The sequence below is a fragment of the Macaca fascicularis genome, chromosome 8 (assembly GCF_037993035.2).
Source record: "Macaca fascicularis isolate 582-1 chromosome 8, T2T-MFA8v1.1".
NCBI classification, from domain to species: Eukaryota; Metazoa; Chordata; class Mammalia; order Primates; family Cercopithecidae; genus Macaca; species Macaca fascicularis.
In genome coordinates, this window is record NC_088382.1 from 97750157 (window position 1) to 97773626 (window position 23470).

General features: G+C 34.6%; 1 protein-coding gene across 2 annotated transcripts in view; it reads right to left on the minus strand.

The window, feature by feature from the left end:
- Positions 1 to 23470, minus strand: part of MMP16 (matrix metallopeptidase 16) — a 358463-nt gene that overhangs the window by 85367 nt on the left and 249626 nt on the right. For both annotated transcript variants that reach the window (XM_073999069.1, XM_005563660.5), the window contains exons 7-8: positions 21143 to 21281; positions 2589 to 2739 (exon numbers count right to left, since the gene is read on the minus strand). In XM_073999069.1, the coding sequence (XP_073855170.1) occupies positions 2589 to 2739; positions 21143 to 21281 (290 nt within the window). The remainder of the gene's footprint in view (positions 1 to 2588; positions 2740 to 21142; positions 21282 to 23470) is intronic.

The following is a 23470-nucleotide window of genomic DNA, read 5'->3' on the forward strand; positions in this document are numbered from 1 at the left end:
AACTGTTGACATAATTTTTTTCTTTTTTGTAAGCAGAAAAATGGAAGTGGGAGAAGAGGGGAGAAATAATAAAAAATACTCATATAAAAGTGACAACTAAATTGTTTCTTTGTTTCAGTTAGAGAGTTTAATGTCTTTTCCATCTAACTTTTAAATCTAGAATAAACATATTGATAATTTACTGTTGACTCTAGAAATACGTAATTATACGACTATGGAATAATTTGTTTATAAAACATCTATAATTCATGACATCTTACATAAGATCACACACGGAAATTAATTGAAATCCTGCTTTCAGTTTTTTAAAACCTATAAAACCATAGTTATTTAAACAGAACTTAAAAGTAATAAAGGTTTTTCTGTATTTAGCATGTAGAAAATACATTTTCTGTATTTAGCATGTAGCTTTTCAAATGGGGAGTAAATGATCTAAAAAACCCTTTTCCTGTTTTCTATAGTCTTTATTCTTCTATACTTTTGGAATCTAACCTCCACTGATTTCACAAATCTAAGGTAGTTCACGTTTAATCTTTAAACTTAAATGTTCCAATAAGAACTAAATTTTTAGAATGAAAATATTTTAAATGTAATCTCTACATTTGTGGGCAAAAGAGCTATCCGATAATGAAATGGGCATTTTTATTATTATCTATGAAACTTTAATTAAACTGTTATATAAAAGTTCAGCTTCCATTTTCTGTCCCCTAGAAGCCAACTTCTCCAAAGTGTCTCCTCAGTCTTTCATTTTTGCCCTTTTTTGAGAAAAAGAAAAAAGTGCAACTCCATATAGTACTGAGATCTGCATGGTACTCATTCAAGCAATTAAAATCAGCCGGTGAATTTAACAACCTTAAGGGTTATACCATTTTAAAGAATATGTTATAAGTCTGCAGATTTATTTTCATTAGTGGTCACTATGCAGTGGCAATAAAGTTCTTCCCCTTTCATACCCTATTACATTGACATCCTGTTGAGAGTCATACTTTTTGTGGCTTTAAGTAGCATCTTCTCCTTTGATCGAATTTTTGTTTGATAGATATTTTTAATTTGTGATTTAGTAAGAAACACTAAAGCACAGTCTAATTTTATTATAATGAATTAAAATCAACTAGCATTTTGCTATGGAAAAATAGAGAAATATTGCATATAAAGTTAGTAAAAGGATAAATTTAAAAGTGTACATTCTTGTTCATGGAAGCGAATTATAGCAACTTTTGGTTCACACATAAAGCTCAATGTTTGAAATCATTTGCAATTAAAAATTGTAAATTTCCAAATAAACAAAGTTTATAGTCTTACTTACTTTTCTCCTAAAGTTGGAGACATTGCATAGGGTTATTTTATGCTAAGATAATATGGCAAACTCAGTAATGGAATGTTGGACATTGAAGCCTGTACTTTATATGTGTGTATTTTTTTAAAAATTTACTAACAAATGGAAGTACAATGGCAGACTTAAGTCATCCTACAAACCAATGAAGTCTACTTATGAATTTCTCATTGTGAGCTAGCTAGTAATAATGTAATTAAAATTTGATTTTTGATTTTTTAATTTAATATTTATTTAAATTAATAAAAATATAGGCTTCGACTTATATATATTCCATTTGTAATATCTGTTAACAACTGGGCAGGGCTAGGGCTATATCTGCCTAATAGCTACCATAAGGTTTTTTTTTTTTTTAATTTTGTTTTCGTTTTTGAGACAGGGTCTCACTCTGTTGCCCAGACTAGTTTGCCTCCTGGTTCAAGTGATTCTCATGCCTCAGCCTCCCAAGTAGCTGAAATTACATGGCTGTAATTCCATACCTGGCTAATTTTTGTATTTTTAGTAGAGAGGGTTTTGCCATGTTGGTCAGGCTGGTCTTGAACTCCTGAGCCCAAGTGATCCACCCACCTTGGCCTCCCAAAATGCTGGGGTTACAGGCATGAGCCAACGCACTCAGCCTTACTGTAAGTTTTAAACTAACAATTCTCTTTCAATTTGTGAACTCTGTTAGTAATATCACAAAAGAAAAAAAAAATAAGAGAGTAAAATAGCTGGGAGAAAATATTATCCTTCAAGCTAAAAGTATTTAGTCCAGTGATAGTTTGACTATGGTATCTAAATAAATGGCTTCTTAAGAAATATAATCTGTGACTAAACTGAAATTATTTGGAAGTCTTCACAATTGATTGTATACAAAGTATAAAAATTTAACTTTGAGTGTGAAACAACAAAAATCATGTGCTAAAAAGTATGTTTTTTTTCTCAACAAAGTAAGTAAAATTCCCCAAAAAATGTATCGCAAGAACACACATATACACAGCTTACATAGTATTATGGGCATGTTACAATTATGGGGAAATGAAAAAACATATGCTAGGTATACATATTCATAAGAAAGTCACCTTAGCTGAATATATTCAAGAAAGATTTATCTTAAATATTATTTGAAATATAAAACAATTTTTAATTGCATTAACTCCTGTGTTAAATCCACCAGGATTCTTCATCAACAGCTCATGCCTCTGATAGACTAGAAGTGCTGATTTTCTAAACATTAGTTAATTAACTGTTTTTCTCATCACAAGTATATACTGACCTGTCTCCCTTGAAGAAATAGGTTTTCCCAACGTCCTCCCACCAAATGGCTGAATCAATACCATGAGGGGGAATTCCACTTCCAAGGGTTATCAAGTCATGAGGGTAACCAGGTTGAAGAGTTGTATCCTTGAACACCCAATATTTGTTACCTGTATGAAATAAGTGTAAATGCAGAATATACTAATTTAATGTCAGAAATTAGAATATATCTAATTAACACAATACATTTAAAATTATTATATTAAATATATACTATACATTTAAAATTATACTAAATATATATCATATTAAATCCTTGAAATAAGTTATTAGTTGTCCCATCTGGAATATTGATGTTATCTTTGAAATATCATTCACAAGTGGATATAATGAACACTACTTATTAATATAAAAATATAACCAAAATTTGTGAGTGAATTTAAAAAATAAAATAGATCTACAACTTCACCATAAAGAAACAATTCTAAGTCAAGGATGAAGGATTCTTCCCCTAGGAATTAGAGGTCCTACTTTTTTTCAAGGCTAAATCATTCCTGTATTTTGAGCAACGGGTATGCCCTCAGATTGACTTAGTGATTATAACCTCTACTCGACTGAAACACTTCCTCTGGGCTGGTCCTTTCCTCTGATTATATAAATGTTCACAAGTCTCCCTAGTCTTATATATTCATCCTCCCTTGACCTCATGCCCTCTTCTGTTAACTCTATTCCTGCCTTTAAGAGTGGTAACTGAGGGGAGGAAAATGTTAACTTTAACCATGTTTGGAATTGCTGGAGCATGGCATGATGATACCAAAAAGCAGACAAAAGCAGACAGGCTTTAGTCAGTTGTATTGCTATTTGACAATTCTCTACAGACAGCACATTTCCTCATGCCCTCCCTGTGCCCCTGGCCGACTGCGCCCACCACTTCCCTTTCTGGTATGCCTATCAAGTTTCAGTCCACTAAGCTTTTTGTTCTGGAGTCACCAATGCCCTCCAACTAAACAATTTTCCATCCTTATCTATTGACACAATTGACCACCTTAAGTACTTTCCTCCCTGAGCTGCCAGAAAACCATTTTCTTTTGTTTTGCTTGTTCTCTAGCTGCTCCTTTCTGGGCTTACTGTATTGTACTCAGCCCTTGAATGTTGTTGTTTCCTAGGATTATGTTCTCTGCTTTCTTCTCTTCTTATCCTAAATAAGGAAGGGTCACAAACTCAAATAACTACAGGGGCCAGGTTAGGGATGATAGTAGTAGTACAGTATCTACACTAATATTGAGATATTTCCAAAAAAGTCAGTAAATATCTATTACCCTAAAGGCGTATTTCCCTCCTTCCCCAAGTCCTCTTCTCCTGGGCCTTCTGAATCATTCTATGATCCAGCATCGTCTTGGATCTCTGGCACCTCCTGGGGTTAATGTCTGGCAAAGTAAGGTGTCCCAACATCCTTTCTACAATATTTCAAAACCACCCATAGATAAGGACTATGATAAACCATAGCTTTCCTGTAATACCTAAGAGTATTCAAAAAATTTAAAACATGTGCTCTCTTAACACAAAATAAGCTAACAAAAACCACACATCCTTAGGTTAAACTTAGTTGGGAGTTTCTAGTTTGCAACCATGGGTAATCTCATTTACTCCAAGACCTTCTACTAACATTTGATACCATTTGAGTTAAAACAACATTTACTGGGTATCTTCAAGCATCCCAAGTATCATACCAGGTACTCAGGATACTGAAGAGGGTAAGACAGACCTGATTGCTACCCTGATCATCCTACATGACAGCAGAAGAGGCAGATGAAAACCAAATATACACATGGATAACTGTAGTAATTCAAAAACTAGTGAAGGCTAAAACAAAAACAAAAACAAAAACAGGTTGAGAAAAAAAATAAAGGGAACGTACTTTAAGTAAAAAGGTCAGAAAGATCTCTCTGAAGAAATACAACAAAATCTAAAGAAAGAGAAAGTAATAAATATGCAAAGAATATTGGGAAGTGCATTCAGAGCAGAGGACAGTTTGGGATGATCAACGAATTGAAAGAAGATCTGTAATTTGTAATAAGCAAGGACAAAATCTTTGAAAATGAACATAATGAGTTGAAATCTTATTTAGAGTGTACTGGAGGCCATCAAGGAGATGAAATTTGTGTTGGGTTGTGATTGGTTTTATACACTAAAATGATTTTTGGTGAAAAATGGATTATAAAGGGAAGAATGAAAACAAGATGACCCATCAAGAGTCTTTGGCAAGAATTAATTGAATCATTCACTCAATAATTACTCAGTACATGCACCAGGCACTATTGTAGGCACTACAGATAGAGAAGTGAAGCAGAAGGTCAACATCTCTATCTCATGAAACTTAGATATCAGCGAGTGAGTATGGAAACATTGACTTGAATCAAGCAGATAAATAAATTAAAACTTCAGAAAGCAAAGTGCTATACAAATAGAGAAAGAAAAAAGGATATTAAGGTGACAGTGATGGGATGGGGCTACTTTGTATTAGACATAGGAAAGATCTCTTTATTCAACTGTGACATACTATTCAAGGGAGCCAGACCACTGAAGATTGTTTGAGGTAAAGGAAACATAAAGAATAAATGTTATAATGGGAAGAAGCTTGTTGTGCGGCTAGAAGAGAGTGTGATAGGAGTGTATAATGATAGAGGTGAGGATCATGTAACCCATGTAGGAGTTGAACTTTATTCTAAATGAAATAGGAAGTCATTGAATAGTTAAATCAAAAAGTTCTTTGATAGTGGTTTGGACCAATACAGCAGAAATAGAGATGGAAAGGATAAAACAAAGTCAGGACATATTTTGGAGATGGAATTGATAGGCATTGCTGAAGGAAATAAGATAAAGATAATATTAAGAATGATATTCAAGATCTAGTTTGTGTAGACAAGTGAATAACAGTGTTATTTAATAAGACAAGACTAAAGGTGAGTGGGAAGTTTAAATCAAGGGTCTGAGATGTCAGTGAGATATCTACATAAAGAAGTCATGTAGACAACCAGGTATGTCACTTTGAAAGTAAGTTTGTAAGACACAAGCCTACACGTGGCATTTAGGATAAATTTAGGACGTGTTGAGATTATCCTGGGAAAAGTATATACAGAAGATAAAGAGTAACCATAACTGGACTTCTAGTAATCTATGACCATTGGGAATGATCACATAAAGGAAGAGGGAAGAGTAGGCACATGAGGAGAAAGAAAAGGCAGTGTTGAAGACAAAAGCAAAAGAAAACGTCAGAAGCCGAAAAGAAAAAAATGTAGTCATAAATGACTATCTCTGATCCAAATATCTCTTGAAAGCCAACCAGTATCCATAGTTATCTGATGGTATTTTCTACAAAGTTCAAATCTGAACTCATCTGAAAACCTTTCTTATTTTCCCTCTTTGGGTAGATGGAATGCTAGTTATTCTGTGGATGACATCAGAAACCTCCTTGTTCATTATTTTCTGTATTTAATGGATCATTAAATACATTCAGCTGATTTCAATTCCTAACTCTCACTTAGAACTGTCCTTTGAAGGTTGTTCTTTTTTACCAATGGTCCTTTCCATCATCCCTTCCATCGTCCCTTCTAAAGGTAATTGCTTTGTCCACAAACTGTAAAGTAGGTGTCATTGTTCTCCAAATCCACTCTCTATACTATCACTGTAAGACTAGAGCCAGTCAAAATGCTGTGCTGCAGAGTAAGCTATGGAGACATGGCTTCATCTGATAAGCAGAGACAAGCAGAACCATCCATGTTTCTCTCTTGGGAGGATGACCCAGAGAATACTGAGAGATTTTTCCCTCTCAGCAGGGGAAATTGACTATTTTTATATAATAGGAAGCGTGAGAAGCCAATATGGCCAGAGGAAGCAGATATTATAAGGAGGCAGAAACTGAATAAAAGAGATGGACTGAAAGAGAAAAGAGAATGAAAAGAGAAAAGTGATGCAAGGAGCGAAGCTATGAATGGGAGAGGGACCCTGGCTGTCTGAGTTCCTGTTACACACCCACTGCTTACCATAAGTTCCCCATAAGCTCAATTAATCTTACAGGGTTTATTTTTCTTTTAACTGTTCAACGTAAAATTGTGAACAATCAAATATCATGTAAGTTATTAGGTGCATCTGATCCCAAGCCTGTTGGCCAGAATCCTGGCTCTAGCCAATGATACCATGCTGTCTTTCAGCCATGAGACTTAAGAGAAACCTGTTTATTTCCTAGCTTACGTTATTTCAACAGTTCCCTTTCTCACTTTATTGTCTCCAGTCAGTCTCCCTTGTAACTGTCCTCCACAAAGTCAACAAAGGGATTCCTTGAAAATGCATACTTGATTTTTGCCTCTCTTTTGTTTAAAATTTTCAGTGTTTTCTCACTGCATTCAGGATAAAACCCAAATTCATTATATGTCATTTCAAGGCTCCTTTCAGTATGGGTGTCTTATCTCATCTACATTCCACTTATCTCCATTTATGGAAAACTAGGATGACACTTTCAAAACTTAGCTTAGCACGATTTCTCTGAAAAACATTTCCCATCTGAGTATGGTGGGCACTTTACATTGTCAAAGTACCAGCATTTACCTTGATCTTATTACTTAGTACATTGTACCCTGATGAATCACAAGCCTGCCACCCACTTTAGAGTGTGAGTAACTTGAGGAAAAACACTACATCGAACACATTATTTTCCTGCAGCACCTCATTTATAGTGCTTGGAAAGTAGGTGCTTAATAAATAGTTACTGAAGCAAAGAACCATGTTTAATATTACACGACTACTCAAATATAGGACCAAAAATCTAACAAAAGGCACAATAAAGGCTACATAAATACCATTGAGGGCATTACTTTGGAATCTTGTTAGTATAGCAGGAAAGAAAAATTTTATAACCACTAGCAAGAGTGAGAAAATATAAGGCATGCTCTGGTATGGTGCTGAAAAATCATTTATTTAAGTGATTATATTTAATCAAGTGTTGGGAAATACAGTCATAAAAATGCAAACTTACTCTCAGCCCTTGTATAATCTGAATATTACACACACACACACACACACACACACACACACACACACACACCCCTCATCCCAAAGGCCCAGATCACTTCCTTGCCAGAGTCAGTGAGTTGGAAAATCCAGAAAGCTGTTTCATAGCATGCTCTATATTTTAATCTAATCTCTGTAGCATTTAAAATAGAAAGTCTTAAAACAATAAAAAAAGAGAGAGAAAGGCCTTTTCTGTTGGCATATACCTCAGTGACTTATTGCATCCTTTGCTTTCATCTCCTTTTTAATTAGGAAGGAGTATGCAGTTTCAATGCCTCTCATGCTAGCTATTTAGGGTACATCTTGTGTCAGCTCAACTCAGTTGGTTGTCCTTCAAGCAGAAGCACTCTAGTATGCTTTCGATCACTTCCTTTTGCAGCTCCTAAACTTGATTATCATTTGCATGATAATTTCTTCCAGGCTTTTTTCAGTGATGACACTAGGCTCATCAATAACCAGGATGCCCTGGTGCATGGAGCAGGAGAAATGGTTCACAGAAGCTTAGTTTATTGTTGTAGTCCTGGTGTCTCAGTAGAGGATAATGTGTGAAAAAAGAAAAGGAATTACTGTTCTTATAGGAAATTGTTATTATTCTACTTAAAAAACTGTTATTGTTGCTATTTTTAAAAACTATGCATTGAAAATACTTTCCTGTACTGTTGGTCTAGTATTTTCCGTAAACAAAAGGGAGAAATAATCAGTCTTTCACTTTTTAATGATGAAGTCCTTTGTATAAAACAGCTCGATTAGCTTTTTTTTTTTTTTTTTTTTAACCTGCTAGGAAAAATGCACTTATATTCCCTTTATGAAAACAAAGCAAAATAGATAGCTTATCAGCAAACATTTGCTGTAAAGTTGCATGACGGAATTCCAGTAGTTACTCACCAAAATTAAGAAATACCACCATGCCTGCTGAGTATGTGGCATAAAATTCAAGGAAATAACTCAATAATAATTATGAATGGTAACATTTAATTTTCTGAGTGTTTATTTTGAAAATACAATTATACAGTTACTTTTATATCCTGATGAGTTAAGATTTTCATATGAAAAAACTGAAATGACTTTGTTTCTATTTTTTAGTTTTTCAGTTAAATATGTAAGATTTATATTCAACTCTTTTTACTGTACATATGACAGGTGGTTTTTTAACTACCCTACCATCAGACAGTCTGGTTCTCAAGGAAAATATTGCCTTTTTGGCAGAATGTAAGTATTCCCTGGATTTCAGATGAGGTTGACACATTCTGGAGCAAGTGGAAAAAAACTAGTTCTTACCGACATTGTACTTGGCAGAATGCAGAGGGAAAATATCAACAAGTTAGAATTAAAGACCAAAAGGTTCTATAAACAGAATAGCTTTAAAAATGTTTAGAGTTGGAGAGGACTTTACAGATCATCTACTGCAGTGATTTTTCAATGATATTCGTCCATCCATCCATCTATTCAACGGATGGATGACATTCAATCATCCATTTATTCCATCTATTCATCCATCTATTCTCCTATTCAATGTCTGTTTATTACGAGCCTATTATAGTCTGTCACTCAACTAGGAGCTGCAGAAACACTGATGAAGGCAACACAAAAAGTTCCTGCCCTTGTGGAACAGACTAGCAGAGAAGATAGACAGTAAACAAATAATCCCAAAAAGAATTTTTAAATTAAATGCTGTTCCTATCAGGAAACATGCAGTATCTAATAACCTCTTTTTTTTTTTTCAGAAGGACAATGCTTACTCTGGAGGTTAAGATTTCTACCTGCTTTTTGACCCCCTTGAACTGAGCCACTGTTAATGATGGGAGTGCATTATATTGTTCAGATGTACTGGATCAGAAAAGTGGCTGAGAATCCAGCCTAACGCATTTGCTTATTTTACAGGTCAAAGAAGTGATGTGTCTAAAGCCACACTGCCAGGTGCTAATAGATTTGTACTGCAGTCCAGGCCTCTTGATTCAGTGCTTATCTTACTATCCAAAATTGACTCTCAGAACAGAACGAGTTCACACTCTGGCTTTCAGAATTGCTAATGATTCCCTTCTTCTTCCCTCCTTTATCAACTAATCACCAAACATTTTCAATGGGAGTGTTTATTAATTAACCCAGTGTATTCAGCTCATGCTTGTTCACTGTATCCTGAGTAGTCAGATATCCTTTGTGCCTTATTACTAAAGAAATTAAAAAAAAAATCAACTGTATTTTTGTCTCCTCAAAACTATTCATACATTAGTATTTTGTGTCTTCTATTACAACAGTGGTCAGTAAACGAGGACCACTAGCTGCCACCTGTTCTTGTAAATAACCCTTTACCAGCAAAAAGCCACATCTATTTATTTACATATTGCGTATGGCTGCTTTTACCTTGCAATGAAAGAGTTTAGTAGTTAATGACAGAGTCCATATGGTCCACAAAGCAGAAAGTATTTACTATGTAGTCTTTTATAGAAAAGATTAGAAAACAAATTCCTTAATGGTTTTTCTTCATAACACAGAAGTCTGTGCATAGAATCGTCAGTAAATATTGTTTATTGGGCTGATTACTGTTCATCATTTATATATTCATTGAGAAAACATCAGGGAATTTAAAAAAAGTGTTATAAAGAATTGATATTTTATTTGTTAGATTATGTTATTTAATGGGGCATTCAAGAGCTTTGAAGTCAGAACTAGGCGGTCACAGCTCTACCAATAACCAGCTGTAAGATCCTGGACAAGTCATGAATGTGAGCTTTCTTTTCATAATTTGTACATAGGATGCTAACTTAATGCTCGCTTGGAATTCTGGAAATAATGAGAGATCAAATACATTCACATTGTATGTGCCTCAAGATGTCCCAATAAATGGTTATAACACAGTATTTCATTGATCAAATTTGCTTATCACCTACTCAAATAAATAAATGATGCCAATAATAAACAATTAAGTAACACTAAACTCTTATTTGGGCTCAATATTTGTTTTGATTTCTATATCATTTATAGGTTGGTTGCTCAGGAAATTTGAATAAATGCTCAACTCTTGAGGTCATATGACTTTTTGTTAGCAGCATTTTGTTTTCCAGATTCCACAATATTATCCAGTAAGCAGAGAATTTTGAATGCTTACGCAAGTGTGCTTGCCACTGAGGTGTGCAGCTCAGGTCTTCCTTAGAGAAAGAAACTATCATCAGCTGAGCGCCTTTGGGTCTGATGCACCAATTGGGCCAAGGCTACACTCTTCTTCAGCAGCCTCCCACCAAAGACTGAGCACAGCAGAGTACTAAAGACTGGCCATTTTTGATCTGTATGCAAGTTCTCTAAGAGGCATTCTTTGATCTGAAGCTTGGCATCGGGTTCACCAAGACTTTGTCACCTACTGCTAATCCTGCCTTGTCCCCTTTAATCTTTCATATATTTACCTTCTTCCTCGACAAACCACTCAACCTCCTAACTTGGTCTCAGTGTCTGCTTCCTGGGGAACTCAAAGGGGCACAACAAACAAAGTTGTGTTATAACAGTTTTTGAAAATGAGGAGGCCGGGCGCAGTGGCTCAAGCCTGTAATCCCAGCACTTTGGGAGGCCGAGACGGGCGGATCACGAGGTCAGGAGATGCAGACCATCCTGGCTAACATGGTGAAACCCCGTCTCTACTAAAATACAAAAAAAAAAAAAAAAAAAAAAAAAAATTAGCCGGGTGAGGTGGCGGGCGCCTGTACTCCCAGCTACTCGGGAGGCTGAGGCAGGAGAATGGCGTGAACCCGGGAGGCGGAGCTTGCAGTGAGCTGAGATCCGGCCACTGCACTCCAGCCTGGGCAATAGAGCCAGACTCCATCTCAAAAAAAAAAAAAAAAAAAAAAAAAAAAGAAAATGAGGAAAACTTTTAGATACACAAGTAATATTAATAGGAAAATACTGCAGCTTCAAACATAAATGAAAATAGACATAATGAAAATATACTATAGAGTTTTTGAATCATTATAATAAGTAGAGGTATATTAGCAACAAGAGTTTCAAATATTAAACATTTGGACCTATGTTTTAGATGATCATTTCAACATACAACAAAACCACTAATACTAAAATTCTATAAATATTTATAATTCAAAAAGTAGCACTATTTGCTTAGTCTAAATCTATTTTCATGTATACCAAGACAACTATCTATAAATTCCTTAATCTAGTATAACTTCTTATATATAACTTTTCTGTTATATCCTATAAATAAATAAATAATCATTGTATTCACCTATTTATAGAAAATATTTCTTTTAGGTTACCTATTTATTGTACTATGTAAGAAACAATGTATTTCAACCTCAAATGAACTTCATGAATACTCGCTAAACCTTTCAAGAAAAATAATTTGTGAGCAGCATAAAGAAATTGCCGGTTTATGAGTACTCATTTGAAATAACATAACAATTAAATTCATATAAACTATTTATTAACAAACAGTTCTTTTCTTTGCCATTTTCCAGCACCAAGTATTTTAGACAACTCCTCTCTTTTGATACACATCTTCTGTATGCCATTTTTATTCCCAAATTTTATTGCCGTCCTCTTTTCTGTCTCATATATTTTAGTTTCTATTCCATAAGTGATTTGTGTCTCTTGAAATAAAACTGCTAACCAGGGTAATAAGTATTGCTTAAAGTTGTTAAGTGATAGCAATAATTTGAATTTTGAGATAACTTTTCAACTACTTGATTTTATTTTGACTGTTATGGATTCTGACAACACCAGCATCTTTGTTTTAAAATTTGTTTCCAATTCTTGAAAGAGATTGCACCAGCTCAATTTGCAAGACAGCTTTTTTGATACTATTATCTCATAACCATTCAATCTTACATGCCTAGTAACTGAGAATGTATACCTGGCTTGATTATGTTTCTAAAATGTTACTCTTTATATGGGATATACCTGAGTGATGGAAAGATAGCTAACTAGCACAAAGTGTGGAGTACATTCAGTTGCTGGAAAAAAAAGCATATTACTTCCTTGAGGTGTGTTACATTTTCTATTTTCTGGGTCTCTCTAAGTAAAAACAAAAAACAAAAAACACCTTATGAGCATAAAGGAGAACGACTCAGTGTTACTTACTAAATATCAAATAGAGGAATAAATTGGTCTATTCAGCCATCACAACTGTAAATGGTGCTCAGTGATAGTCACATACACCAAACCATAAAGTTGGCTGACTTTCAGTAAGAAAGGCCTATGGGTTTGTATATCTATAATCTCACTCAACAGCCCTTACAGCAAGCAACTTAATCAGTGAAGGGAGACATTATACACTGGCTTCTTTAAAAAAACATAAATAACAAAAAAATACCCACCCACATACATATGTCTACACATGTGAGGTTGAAAGAAAAAGTATCTAAAATACTTGTCTACTTACTTGTACCTATAGTCATTTCACAAAAATTTGAGGGATCTGATACAAAATGTGATACAAAGATAAAACATAAATTAAAAACAAACAAAAATAAGATGAGAAATTACAGAGCAAAAATAAAACACAGATAAACAATATAAAACGACAGTGATTAAAGTATTCAAAATGTGGGCATCAAAATTTTTTGGTAGTTATTTCCAAGATAAACACTTAGGAGAGAATACTTTATAATCACTATAAGTTGTAGCATCTAAAATTAAATTGAGATCATAGAGTATTTATAATATTTCTTCAGTAAGTGTATGAGTTATTTACTAAGACTTAATTGATTAAATTTTCTTTCTACTATTGTCAATAACACTAAAACTTTAACCTAGAGGGGAAAGTTGCTGCGGAATGAATGCATCTCAGCTATGAGGGTTCATTGCACTTGATTACCAACGGACTCAACTAAGAAACAAAAACTGAAATAGTACTAATTTGGATATTCATAATTAACATGCTCTGGAATAATGAAGGAATCAAATTGTACTACCTATGTCATCAGTATATTTAAATGTATGAAATATTTGCATAATCTATTCCAACATAAATTTATGTGCTTAGTAAAGCTTCTTGTTAAAAAAAAAAAAAAAACAGTCTTATTGTGGTATAGCTGACATTCAATAAATTTAATGTGTATAATTTATTAAGTTTTGACATGTACATACCTATCAAAGTATTGACATAATCAAGAAAATGATCATTTCGTCATTCTGAGAAGTTTTCTTCATGCCCAACTCTTGCCTTCCCCAGGGAACCAATGAGGCACTTTTTATCACTATACGTCAGTTTGTATTTTCTAAAATTTAACACAAATGCTATAATATAGTATGTACTCTTGTTTTGTCTCAATTATTTCACTCAGCAAAATTATTTTGAGCTTCATCCATTTTGTAATGTGAATCAGTATTTCATTTCTTTTTATTGCTGAATATTCTTTCATTATATGGATATATCACAGTTTATTCATTTACCTGTTGAGAATATCTGAATTATTTCCAGTTTTGTGTTATCACAAATATAGCTGCTTTGAATATTCATGTAGAGGTCTTTGATTACACATGTTTTCATTTTTCTTGGGAAAATACCAAGGGGTAAAATGACTGGATTATACAGTAGCTGTGCATTTTACTTTTAAAGAAAACTGCCAAAATGTTTTCCAGAGTATACAATTTTACTTTCTATTAGCAATATATGACAGTTACAGTTCCTTCATAATCCTGCCAACACTTGGTATGGTCAGTCTTTTATATGTTAGTCATTCTATCAGGTTTGCAGTGGTATTTCATTGTGGTTTTAATTTACATTTCCCTAATGACTAATAATGTAAAGCATCTTTTCATGAGCTCATTTGACATCCATCTATGATCCTTGGTAAAGCTTCTGTTCAACACTTTTTGCTCACTTTTATTGAGTTGTTTGTTTTCTTTGTATTGAGTTTTGAGTGTTCTTTATATATTGTGAATAAATATCCTTCATCTTATACTTGGCTTACACTTGCACTGAATGAAGCCTAATCTGAGGCTTTTTATTCCCTTAAAAGTGTCTTTGAAGATAATAATTTTTAAATTAAGTCTGATATATCAATTTTTCTTTATGATTTTCTTTATATAAATTATGATTTTGCATAATATCTAAGAAATTTTTGCACAGATCAAGGTCACAAACTTTTGTATCCTATGTTTTATCTAGAAGTTTTATAGATTCAGCCCTCACATTTAGGTTAGGACCATATTTTCATATAGTACAGGATGTGAATCGGAGGTTTGTTTTGTTTTTTGTTTTTTTTTAACATGTATGTTTGTCAAAAATTACTTGTCCATATATGTTTTCAGTCTTGATTATTATAGCTTTGAAATAAGACTTGAAATCAGGTAGTATTTTCCTTTTTCTTTCTTTCTTTCTTTTTTTTTTTTTTTTTGAGACAGAGTCTTGCTCTATCACTCAGGCTGGAGTGCAGGGGCATGATCTCGGCTTACTGCAACCTCTGCCTCCTGGGATCAAGAGATTCTCTTGTCTCAGCCTCCCGAGTGGCTGGAATTGCAGGAGCCTGCCACCATACCTGGCTAATTTTTATATTTTTAGTAGAGTTAGGATTTCACCATGTTGGCCAGGCTGGTCTTGCACTCCTGACCTCAAGTGATCCACTTGACTCCCCTCCCAAAGTACTGGGATTACAGGTGTGAGCCACCTTACCTGGCCAAAATCAAGTAGTATTTCCAAAGTGGTTTTGTCTATAATAGGCCTTTTGTATCTGTATATATGAATTTTAGAATCAGCTTGACCGTTACTACAAAAGTGCCTGCAAGTATTTTGATTGGGATTGCAATGAACGTCAACATCAATCTGGTGATAAATGTCATTGTAATAATACTGGGCCCTCTGACCCATGAATGAGACATATCTGTCCAGTTATTTAGGCCTCTTTACTTTCATTTAGCAGTGTTTTGTTGTTTTCAATGTAGAGGTCATGCACATTTTTTTGCAGATTGATTCCTCAGTATTTGGTGTTTTCGAATGCAATTGTAAATGGCCTTTTATTTTAAAATTTCAATTCCTGATTGTTCTTTGTTAGTATGTGATGGGAGATAATTCTTCATAGGTCTTGTGCTTTTCAGTTTGTCTTGAGAGCAGAGGCACTGACTGCCTTCGTTCTAGAATCCATTTCCAATGATATTTGTAGAGCCAACCATCTTGGATTATAGATACGGTGTCTCCCTTCACCGCAAAGGAAAGGTTTGTTTACTATCCAGTATAATAAAGAAAATATCTCCTTTCAGTGAAAAATTTGGGCAGGCTTGTTGCTAATTATAGAAAATTTAGGTACTTTAATTCATGGTTTCTTTCCTGCAATGAGACTACTTTCATGTAAGGTGTCACCTTTTAGTATCACACTTTTAAAACTGGGGTTTAGGGAACAAGTACAGATGACTATACTATGGCTACTGCTTTTGATTTCCATCCTTTTCTCTGACTCAGGAATCTCATGTCTTCTGTCAACATCCATGAACATGAGGCAGGCTAACAGGCTTTTATTAGCTTATAAATAAGATAAAATCTCAGATCCTTTATAGTTCTTGAAAATATACAGAAATACAATTAAATGTTTATTAATGTTCTTGCATCTTGTAACTTTGAGAGACTCACTTATCAATTCTGGAAGCTTTTTGGTTGACTGCAATCCTCTCTCTTTCTACACAGACAATTACATCCATGGATACAGTTTTACTTCTGTTTCATATCAATCATGTTGTCTATAAATACAGCTTTGTTTCTTTCTTTCCAGTCTAAATTATTTTTATTTATTTCACTAGAAAAAACTTGTCACAATGTTGAACAGACCTGATATAAACATCCTTGTCTTGTTCCTGATCTTCTGGGGAATGCAAGATACTGTGAATTTTACCTTGTTGGGTCACTATCTCTGTATCCCTATAAATATTCTTGAGCTGTGTTCTAGGAATGTTATTTGGAAACCATGTGATGGCTTCAGGTCTTACTTTGAAGATTTGTTAAGTAGAATCCAAGCAGGGATATTTCTAGGATAATTATTCTGCATAACTGAGGTAAGGCCCTTTTCAATACTCGATCCAATGCCTATGAACAGGTGGTTGGGGGCAGCAGTTACTATGGCCCTCCGTGAGTGTCAGGCCCTGCTCCTTTTATTCCCACTGATTGGTTCCTTTTCTAGATTTGAGTAGTTTCCTTACAGACATGAGTTGACCAATAATCTCTCCAATATGTATGAGAGTCCATCTGCTAATCTCTGGGCTCTCTTGTGTAGCTCTCTCCTCTATGTTACTTTCTCCTGTGCATGAAGCCACCTTGTTCTCCCTGAACTCCTAGCTCTGTCTCTTCAACTGAGGAAGTCTTTTGAGCTCTGCCTGGGTTCCCCTACCTTGTGCCACAGCCTGTAAATTATTCAGATGGGAAGCTATGGCAATTTCAGGGCTCATCTCCTTTATTTCTTGACTCTCAGGATTCAATGTCCTCTGTTTCTTGATACACAGTGTCTTTGAAAATCATTTTTTAATATAATGTCAACTTTTTATTTGTTTCAGGAAGAAAAACAAATCTGATCCCCATTATTACCTCTTGGTTGGAAGCAGAATCTACCATTATAGTATAGTATTATGTAATATATTACATTACATTCTGATATACCATACTTTAACATACCAAAAAGCAGTAAGATTATGTTCAAAATATAGAATTGGACACATATATAAAGGACAAGTTTTATGTTTTCATAATTTATATACTGACAACTCCCACTTCATATGATGTACATGTGCACATATAATTTTGCCCAAGTTCAAAAAATATCTAAATTATACCGAAATATAAATATTTATTTATTTATTTATTTATTTATTGAGACAGGGTCTCGCTCTGTTGCCCAGGCTGGAGTGCAGTGGTGCAATCTCGGCTCACTGCAAGCTCCGCCTCCCGGGTTCACGCCATTCTCCTGCCTCAGCCTCTCGAGTAGTTGGGACTACAGGCACCTGCCACCATGCCCGGCTAATTTTTGTATTTTTAATAGAGATGGGGTTTCACCATGTTAGCCAGGATGGTCTCGATCTCCTGACCTTGTGATCTGCCAGCCTTGGCCTCCCAAAGTGCTGGGATTACAGGTGTGAGCCACCGCACCCAGTCAAAATATAAATTTTTAATTGTATCTAATGGCTTCTCATTCTTCTTAAGATTTATAAAAGTTCAAATAAACAAGACATGTTATATTTATGTTTATATTACTAACACAATAGCTGTACTTTATAACTAAACACTCATTTATACATATAGTTGAATCCACATCTTCAAATTCTTATGCAAAATGAAAACAACGTTAATACCAAATACCTTTAGGAAATACACAGTTAAATACATTTATATCCAAACATGGACTTTAGTTAAATAGGGGAATAAAAGATGAAGCTATTCAAATACATAATAATTGTCTAGTATAGATTAGAAGAAGAAAAAAAACATAAAAGATGATCTCTGTAAAGAGAGAGAAGAAGAAAACAAAGAGAAATAATGTAAGGCAAAGAGGCTAAATAAAAGAGTAAATTAAAGAAGAATAACATCTAAATCACTAGTAACAAGAGTCTAATATGGCTGGTATAGGTTGAGACCAACTTGTACAAGGCTATAAGTACAGGTTGGGGCTTGAATGTTATTCTTGGTTCATTCAATCAATCTTTATTGAGTGTTTACTATATTCCAAGTATTGTTTAAGATAACAAACTATGACCACAGCCTGCTTCTGTATGGGCCATGGTCTAAGAATACTTTTTACATTTTTAAAGTTAGAACACAACACATACAAAAAACAAAGAAAGGTATATAATAGAGACCATATGGGCTGCAAAACCTAAAATATTAACTATTTTGTCATTACAGAAAAAGTCTGTCAAAGCCCAGTTTAAGATATTGGGGATAAAACAGTGTAAAAGAAAAAAACAAAAAAGAATGCCTTGCCTTTATGGGATATTCTAGTGGGAAGGATACAGATAAACAATTAAAATATATGGTTTGTCAGATGGTACATGCACAAGTTATGCAGGGAAGGGGATCAACTGTTAGCAAAGGGGCAGAGATTGCCTCATGGCCCACAGAGCAAAATGGAGTGACCACGTGGGATAAGGAATGATGTGGTTATCTGATCTTTTGAGGATGATAAGGGCTATAAAGAGATAGCATCAAGGAGAAATATTTTGATCGTGATTGCTGTAGTGACGGTAGTGGAGGGGGTCATTTCACTTCAGAAGCCCAGGGCGCTAGGACTCTCACTCCTCTCCTGCCAGTCATGAGGTAGAGACTAGGGAAGAGTGTGGTTTCACTGGCAATACCCAGAACTTCTGACTCTTTCTAGATAATCAATGCTTTATTGAGCGGGAGAGCTACAAGTCATAGCTGGGCTTTGAGAGGGTTTATTTGACAGTAAGAGTAAACTGGAGGAAAGAGTCACCAAGCAGGATCCTCAAAGTGACAAAATTTATTACAGTAGGCATTTCCTGAGGTTGACAATGTACTAGAAGAGACCACTGACAAGCACAACATTCTGGCGGTTAGATAAGTCTGGGTCAAAAGATGAAATTATTGCTGTTGTAAGCACCATAGCATAACAAACACCATACTGAATCAAATCAGTATTCAGTGATATTTTATTGAAATGTTTATTGAGCACCTACTATGCACCCAAAACTTTTAGGAACTGAAAATAAAATGATATGCAGGAAAATATAAACAAGTTCCATCTCTCATGAAATTTCCATCTGAATGCTGTGGGTAATTTCAATTTTTTTTACAAATACTTTGTGCAACTTAGAAGATACTACTTACATAGGGTGGGCAGGGTGGGCACTGGGGGACATACCTTTTATGCTGGCTGTTGAAAGATGAAAAGGAGCTGCCACAGGGTAAGGAGCAGGGAAGCGAATAAAAGTGAGAAGCCCCCGAGGCAATAAAGAGCTGTCAGAACATGAATTGATGACTGTGGCAATTTCGCCTCAGGCAGTTTTGTCAGAGAGCACTACTGGTCCTGTGAGAAGGCAGGGCCTCCTGGGATAGTCCCCAAGTGGAAGGCTAGTTGGAATGAACCTGCCCTTCTTTTTGTTGCTCCTACTCATGGGACCCAGGAAGGGTGTAGGAGAGGGGAATTTCCCTCAAATATCATGTCGCTAAGATTCACAGCCTTTAGGTGGTATCCTTACTTTGTCCACTGTGGTGCGGTGCACGCACACTTTTTTATATGTTTATTATAGACAGCAGGAGGGCAAGAAAATTAATAGCAATCTTACGAGCAGCAGCAGCAATAGTTGGCATTTATTGAGGGTTTATACATGCCAGGTACTTTACATGTAGTAATTAATTTAGTTCTCAAAATCATTCTGAGATGGGGAATAATACAAACTCCATTTTTTCAGATGGGGAAACTAAGGCAAAGAGAATTGAGTAGCTTGTTCAGTTCATACATCTAGTAAGTGTTCGAGGTTGGCAACATGGCCATAGAATTCTCAGGTTTTTACAGTTAATGTACTAAACTGCCTCTTTTCTTGAGGAACAATTTGTAAAGATAAAGTCCAGGTATATACTTCCATTTTATAGAGGTAGTTTGAGCCTCACTTTAAATATTACAAGTGTTTCCCAAATCCCACGTTTTCATTACCCTCATCATTACTATTATTTTAGTTTGATTCTGTGAATAATTGCTTTTTGAGGGATTAAGATCCCCCTTTTCCTTTCCTCAATCTCTATTCCTGTATAAGCTTATTTTCAGGCCTTTAGGCTCTTGGGTAATATGTTCAATCATAAACTTTTACACTCTAGTTCTCCTCAGCTTTAGCTCAAATATATTCTCTTCACAATTCCCTCAGTCCTCCAACTCAATCTGCCTCTTGTCCCTGTGTTTTCCTCCACAGATATAAGATTTGTGGTTTTGAATATTAACTAGTTTTGAGAATAAAATAATAGGCAGTTGCCTAAGTTCACTTCGTCAGGTAATCTCACTTTTGCAAGCCAGGCAGTTGGTAGTACTTGTGAGATTAAAATTTGGCACTCAGATAAATAACAGACCATAAATTTCATGATACTGATAACTGGATAAGTCTGTTTTCCTTACCTTTATTTCTTAGTTTACTAGACTCTGTTTAAATAAACTGATTAAATCAAGCAGATTTTCAGACATTATGTATGAAAATAGGAGTGTAATAGATTTGAATGCCTAAAACCAGCAAGCAACTCCAAATACTCCAAACAAACAAACAAACAAACAAACAAACAAACAAACCTTTAGTCAGTGCAGAAATGGCTATTTATGTATTAATTTTTTTAGTACTTTTAAGTCAAATCTAAAAGTTCTAAGAGAAAGAATATCTCTTAAATCTGACATGAGAATACCATATGAGAACAAATAAAATAAAAATTGAAAATTATCTGTATTTCATTTATATTTCTAGTCAACATAGCTTATTTCATTAAATTCATTAGCTATATAATCTCATTTCATCACTTTTGTGTGCAGCACAGGGCTCTAGACAAAATGATTAAAATACAACATAGCCAGATATGGAAAACATCCTTACCTTTGAAGAACACAAAATTCCCGTCGCTATTTTCATAAACTGCATCGATACTAGGAGGCAGGCCCCGCCAGAAGTAAGTAATTTGCATTGGGTATCCATCCATCACCCTGTTGTTTCTCACTCGCCAAAACCACTGGTCCTGCAAACCAAGCAAAGGCATTTCTCAACAAATATGTAGGCCTCCCTGGTATTTCACAGTGCAATGGCTGGATGCTTTTGCAGTCAAGTTGGTTTCCTTATTATTGTCTTACATTAAATCCGTCAGAGAAAGAGCTAAACAACTTGACCACAATGATCACAAAATCTTTTGTAGTGAATTCCTTAATGTCTAAGCCATACAGTGTAATTAAAAACATAATGTCAACATACTGAATCTTGTCATTTTGCATTTTCTCCAGGGCTTTCTAGATGGAGGTAGCACAGACAAATCCCTGCCAGATTTGTGGATATGTCAGTTTCTTGAATATGAGAGCAGCGCTAGGGCCACGCATGCTTCCTAACATTTTTAGATATATGCAAGATCTCCACACCTACCATGTTGAGGATGTAATATCTGTCTGTATGCCCGTTATGTCTATTGTCTCATACAGTTATAAAGTAGAGCCCTCTTTCATCATTAAACATATTTTTGGCTGATAACTTTACTCAAGAAAAATAGGCAAAATTATTTTCAAAAAATAAATCATCACGGAGGATTCTAGTCTGGGTTAATTGCCTTTCCTATCTGCTCTGGTAATACCCTGTACTTCACCCAATCATAGCACAGGTCATTTTACAGGAAAAGTGTCTATTCATTCTTACCGCTAGTGAAGAACACATGGCTTGACCCACAGCAGGTTTTTATAAAGTTGTTGAATTAATAATTGGCCTACACACAATATGTTTCACCATAATATTTACTAAGGGCAAAAAATCCCGAAAAACAAAAACAAACCCTTCAAACCCAAAAAAAGATACATCTGATGACATTAAGTAGTTTTCTATTTAAAATCTGAAAATAAATGAAAGACAACTCAGTGTTTTAATATTTAAAAACTAGGTGTATTTTAAAAATTGATTTTAATACAATTAAAATTTCACTTTATTTTAAATTTCTGTACATATAAGCAATATTTCACTTGGATGTTAAGTATATCCACTATTTAGACGAGTATATATCACAAAAATACTTCCATTTTAATTCTCTTTCTTTCTTGCTCTTTTCATACAACTTATATATTATATAAGTGATTTATTTTAGGACTTTCTCATGCTTTTGGTTAACAATATGTTAGCCTGACCAAACTTTCTAGGATTTATCAGTTACTCATACACACACACACACACACACACACACACACACAATCTACTGAGGATTCTTGGACTTCAGTTAATATGATAACAATGAACTTTCTTTCACCCAAATGAATCTGAATATGAAAACTGTCTTAAAAGCCTTTAATAGTTGTACTTTGTTCTAGTTATCATGTACCGTCTTCTCTACCAACTTCTGTAATTTTTTTAAAAATGAGGAAATAGCTTAATTAATGGCTCTAAGCTCATATGCAATTCTTGTTCTGTTGCCTAACAACTGTGTCACTTTGGTCAATATACTAGTCATTGAGTTAGCACAAATTAATATCTAATTTATAGCATGATTACTGTATAACATACAAAGAACTTTCTGAGAAGCTGGCACAGACTAGTACCAACATTTTTGGTTGTTGTTATTGTTAAAATTATATTGAAACAAGTTATCTACTTTCCCTGTTCATACCCCTGTTTACAGTTTTGACACTTGTTCATTGTTTCCTCTTTGGATGTCAGCTATACTATAGTTCCAGCCACGTATCTCATTCCAATCAATTTGTAAAAAATGTTTTTCACCTTTTCTTGATAATTTTCATGGTGCTAGGTGGCCTGTATTAATAATGTTTTGATCCATATGCAGTAGATAAAAGAAACAGATTTTCAAATACAATTTCATATACAGATTGATTCAGAGAAATATACAGGGGCACGAAAATAAAGAGTTCACTGCAAATAAAATATAAGTCAGTGATATTCTAATCACTTAAAAGAAAAATCATAATTTTTGTTTAGATATAACAAGGGCTTCTAACGGGGTGTTTAAACCATGCCAATCTCCAAATAAAGTGTTCTTAAATTATTGTAATATATATGCCAAAAGAATTAGTAGAAATGAATAAACAAATGGATTCTGATAAAGAAATAATGACCATGACTATCTATGAAACAATGAAACAGAAAGTTCTCCAAGCTGAAGAATGGGAGGAAATCTAGTGAAAAAACCTTGACTACATTCCAATTTTTCCCACAAAAGCCCTT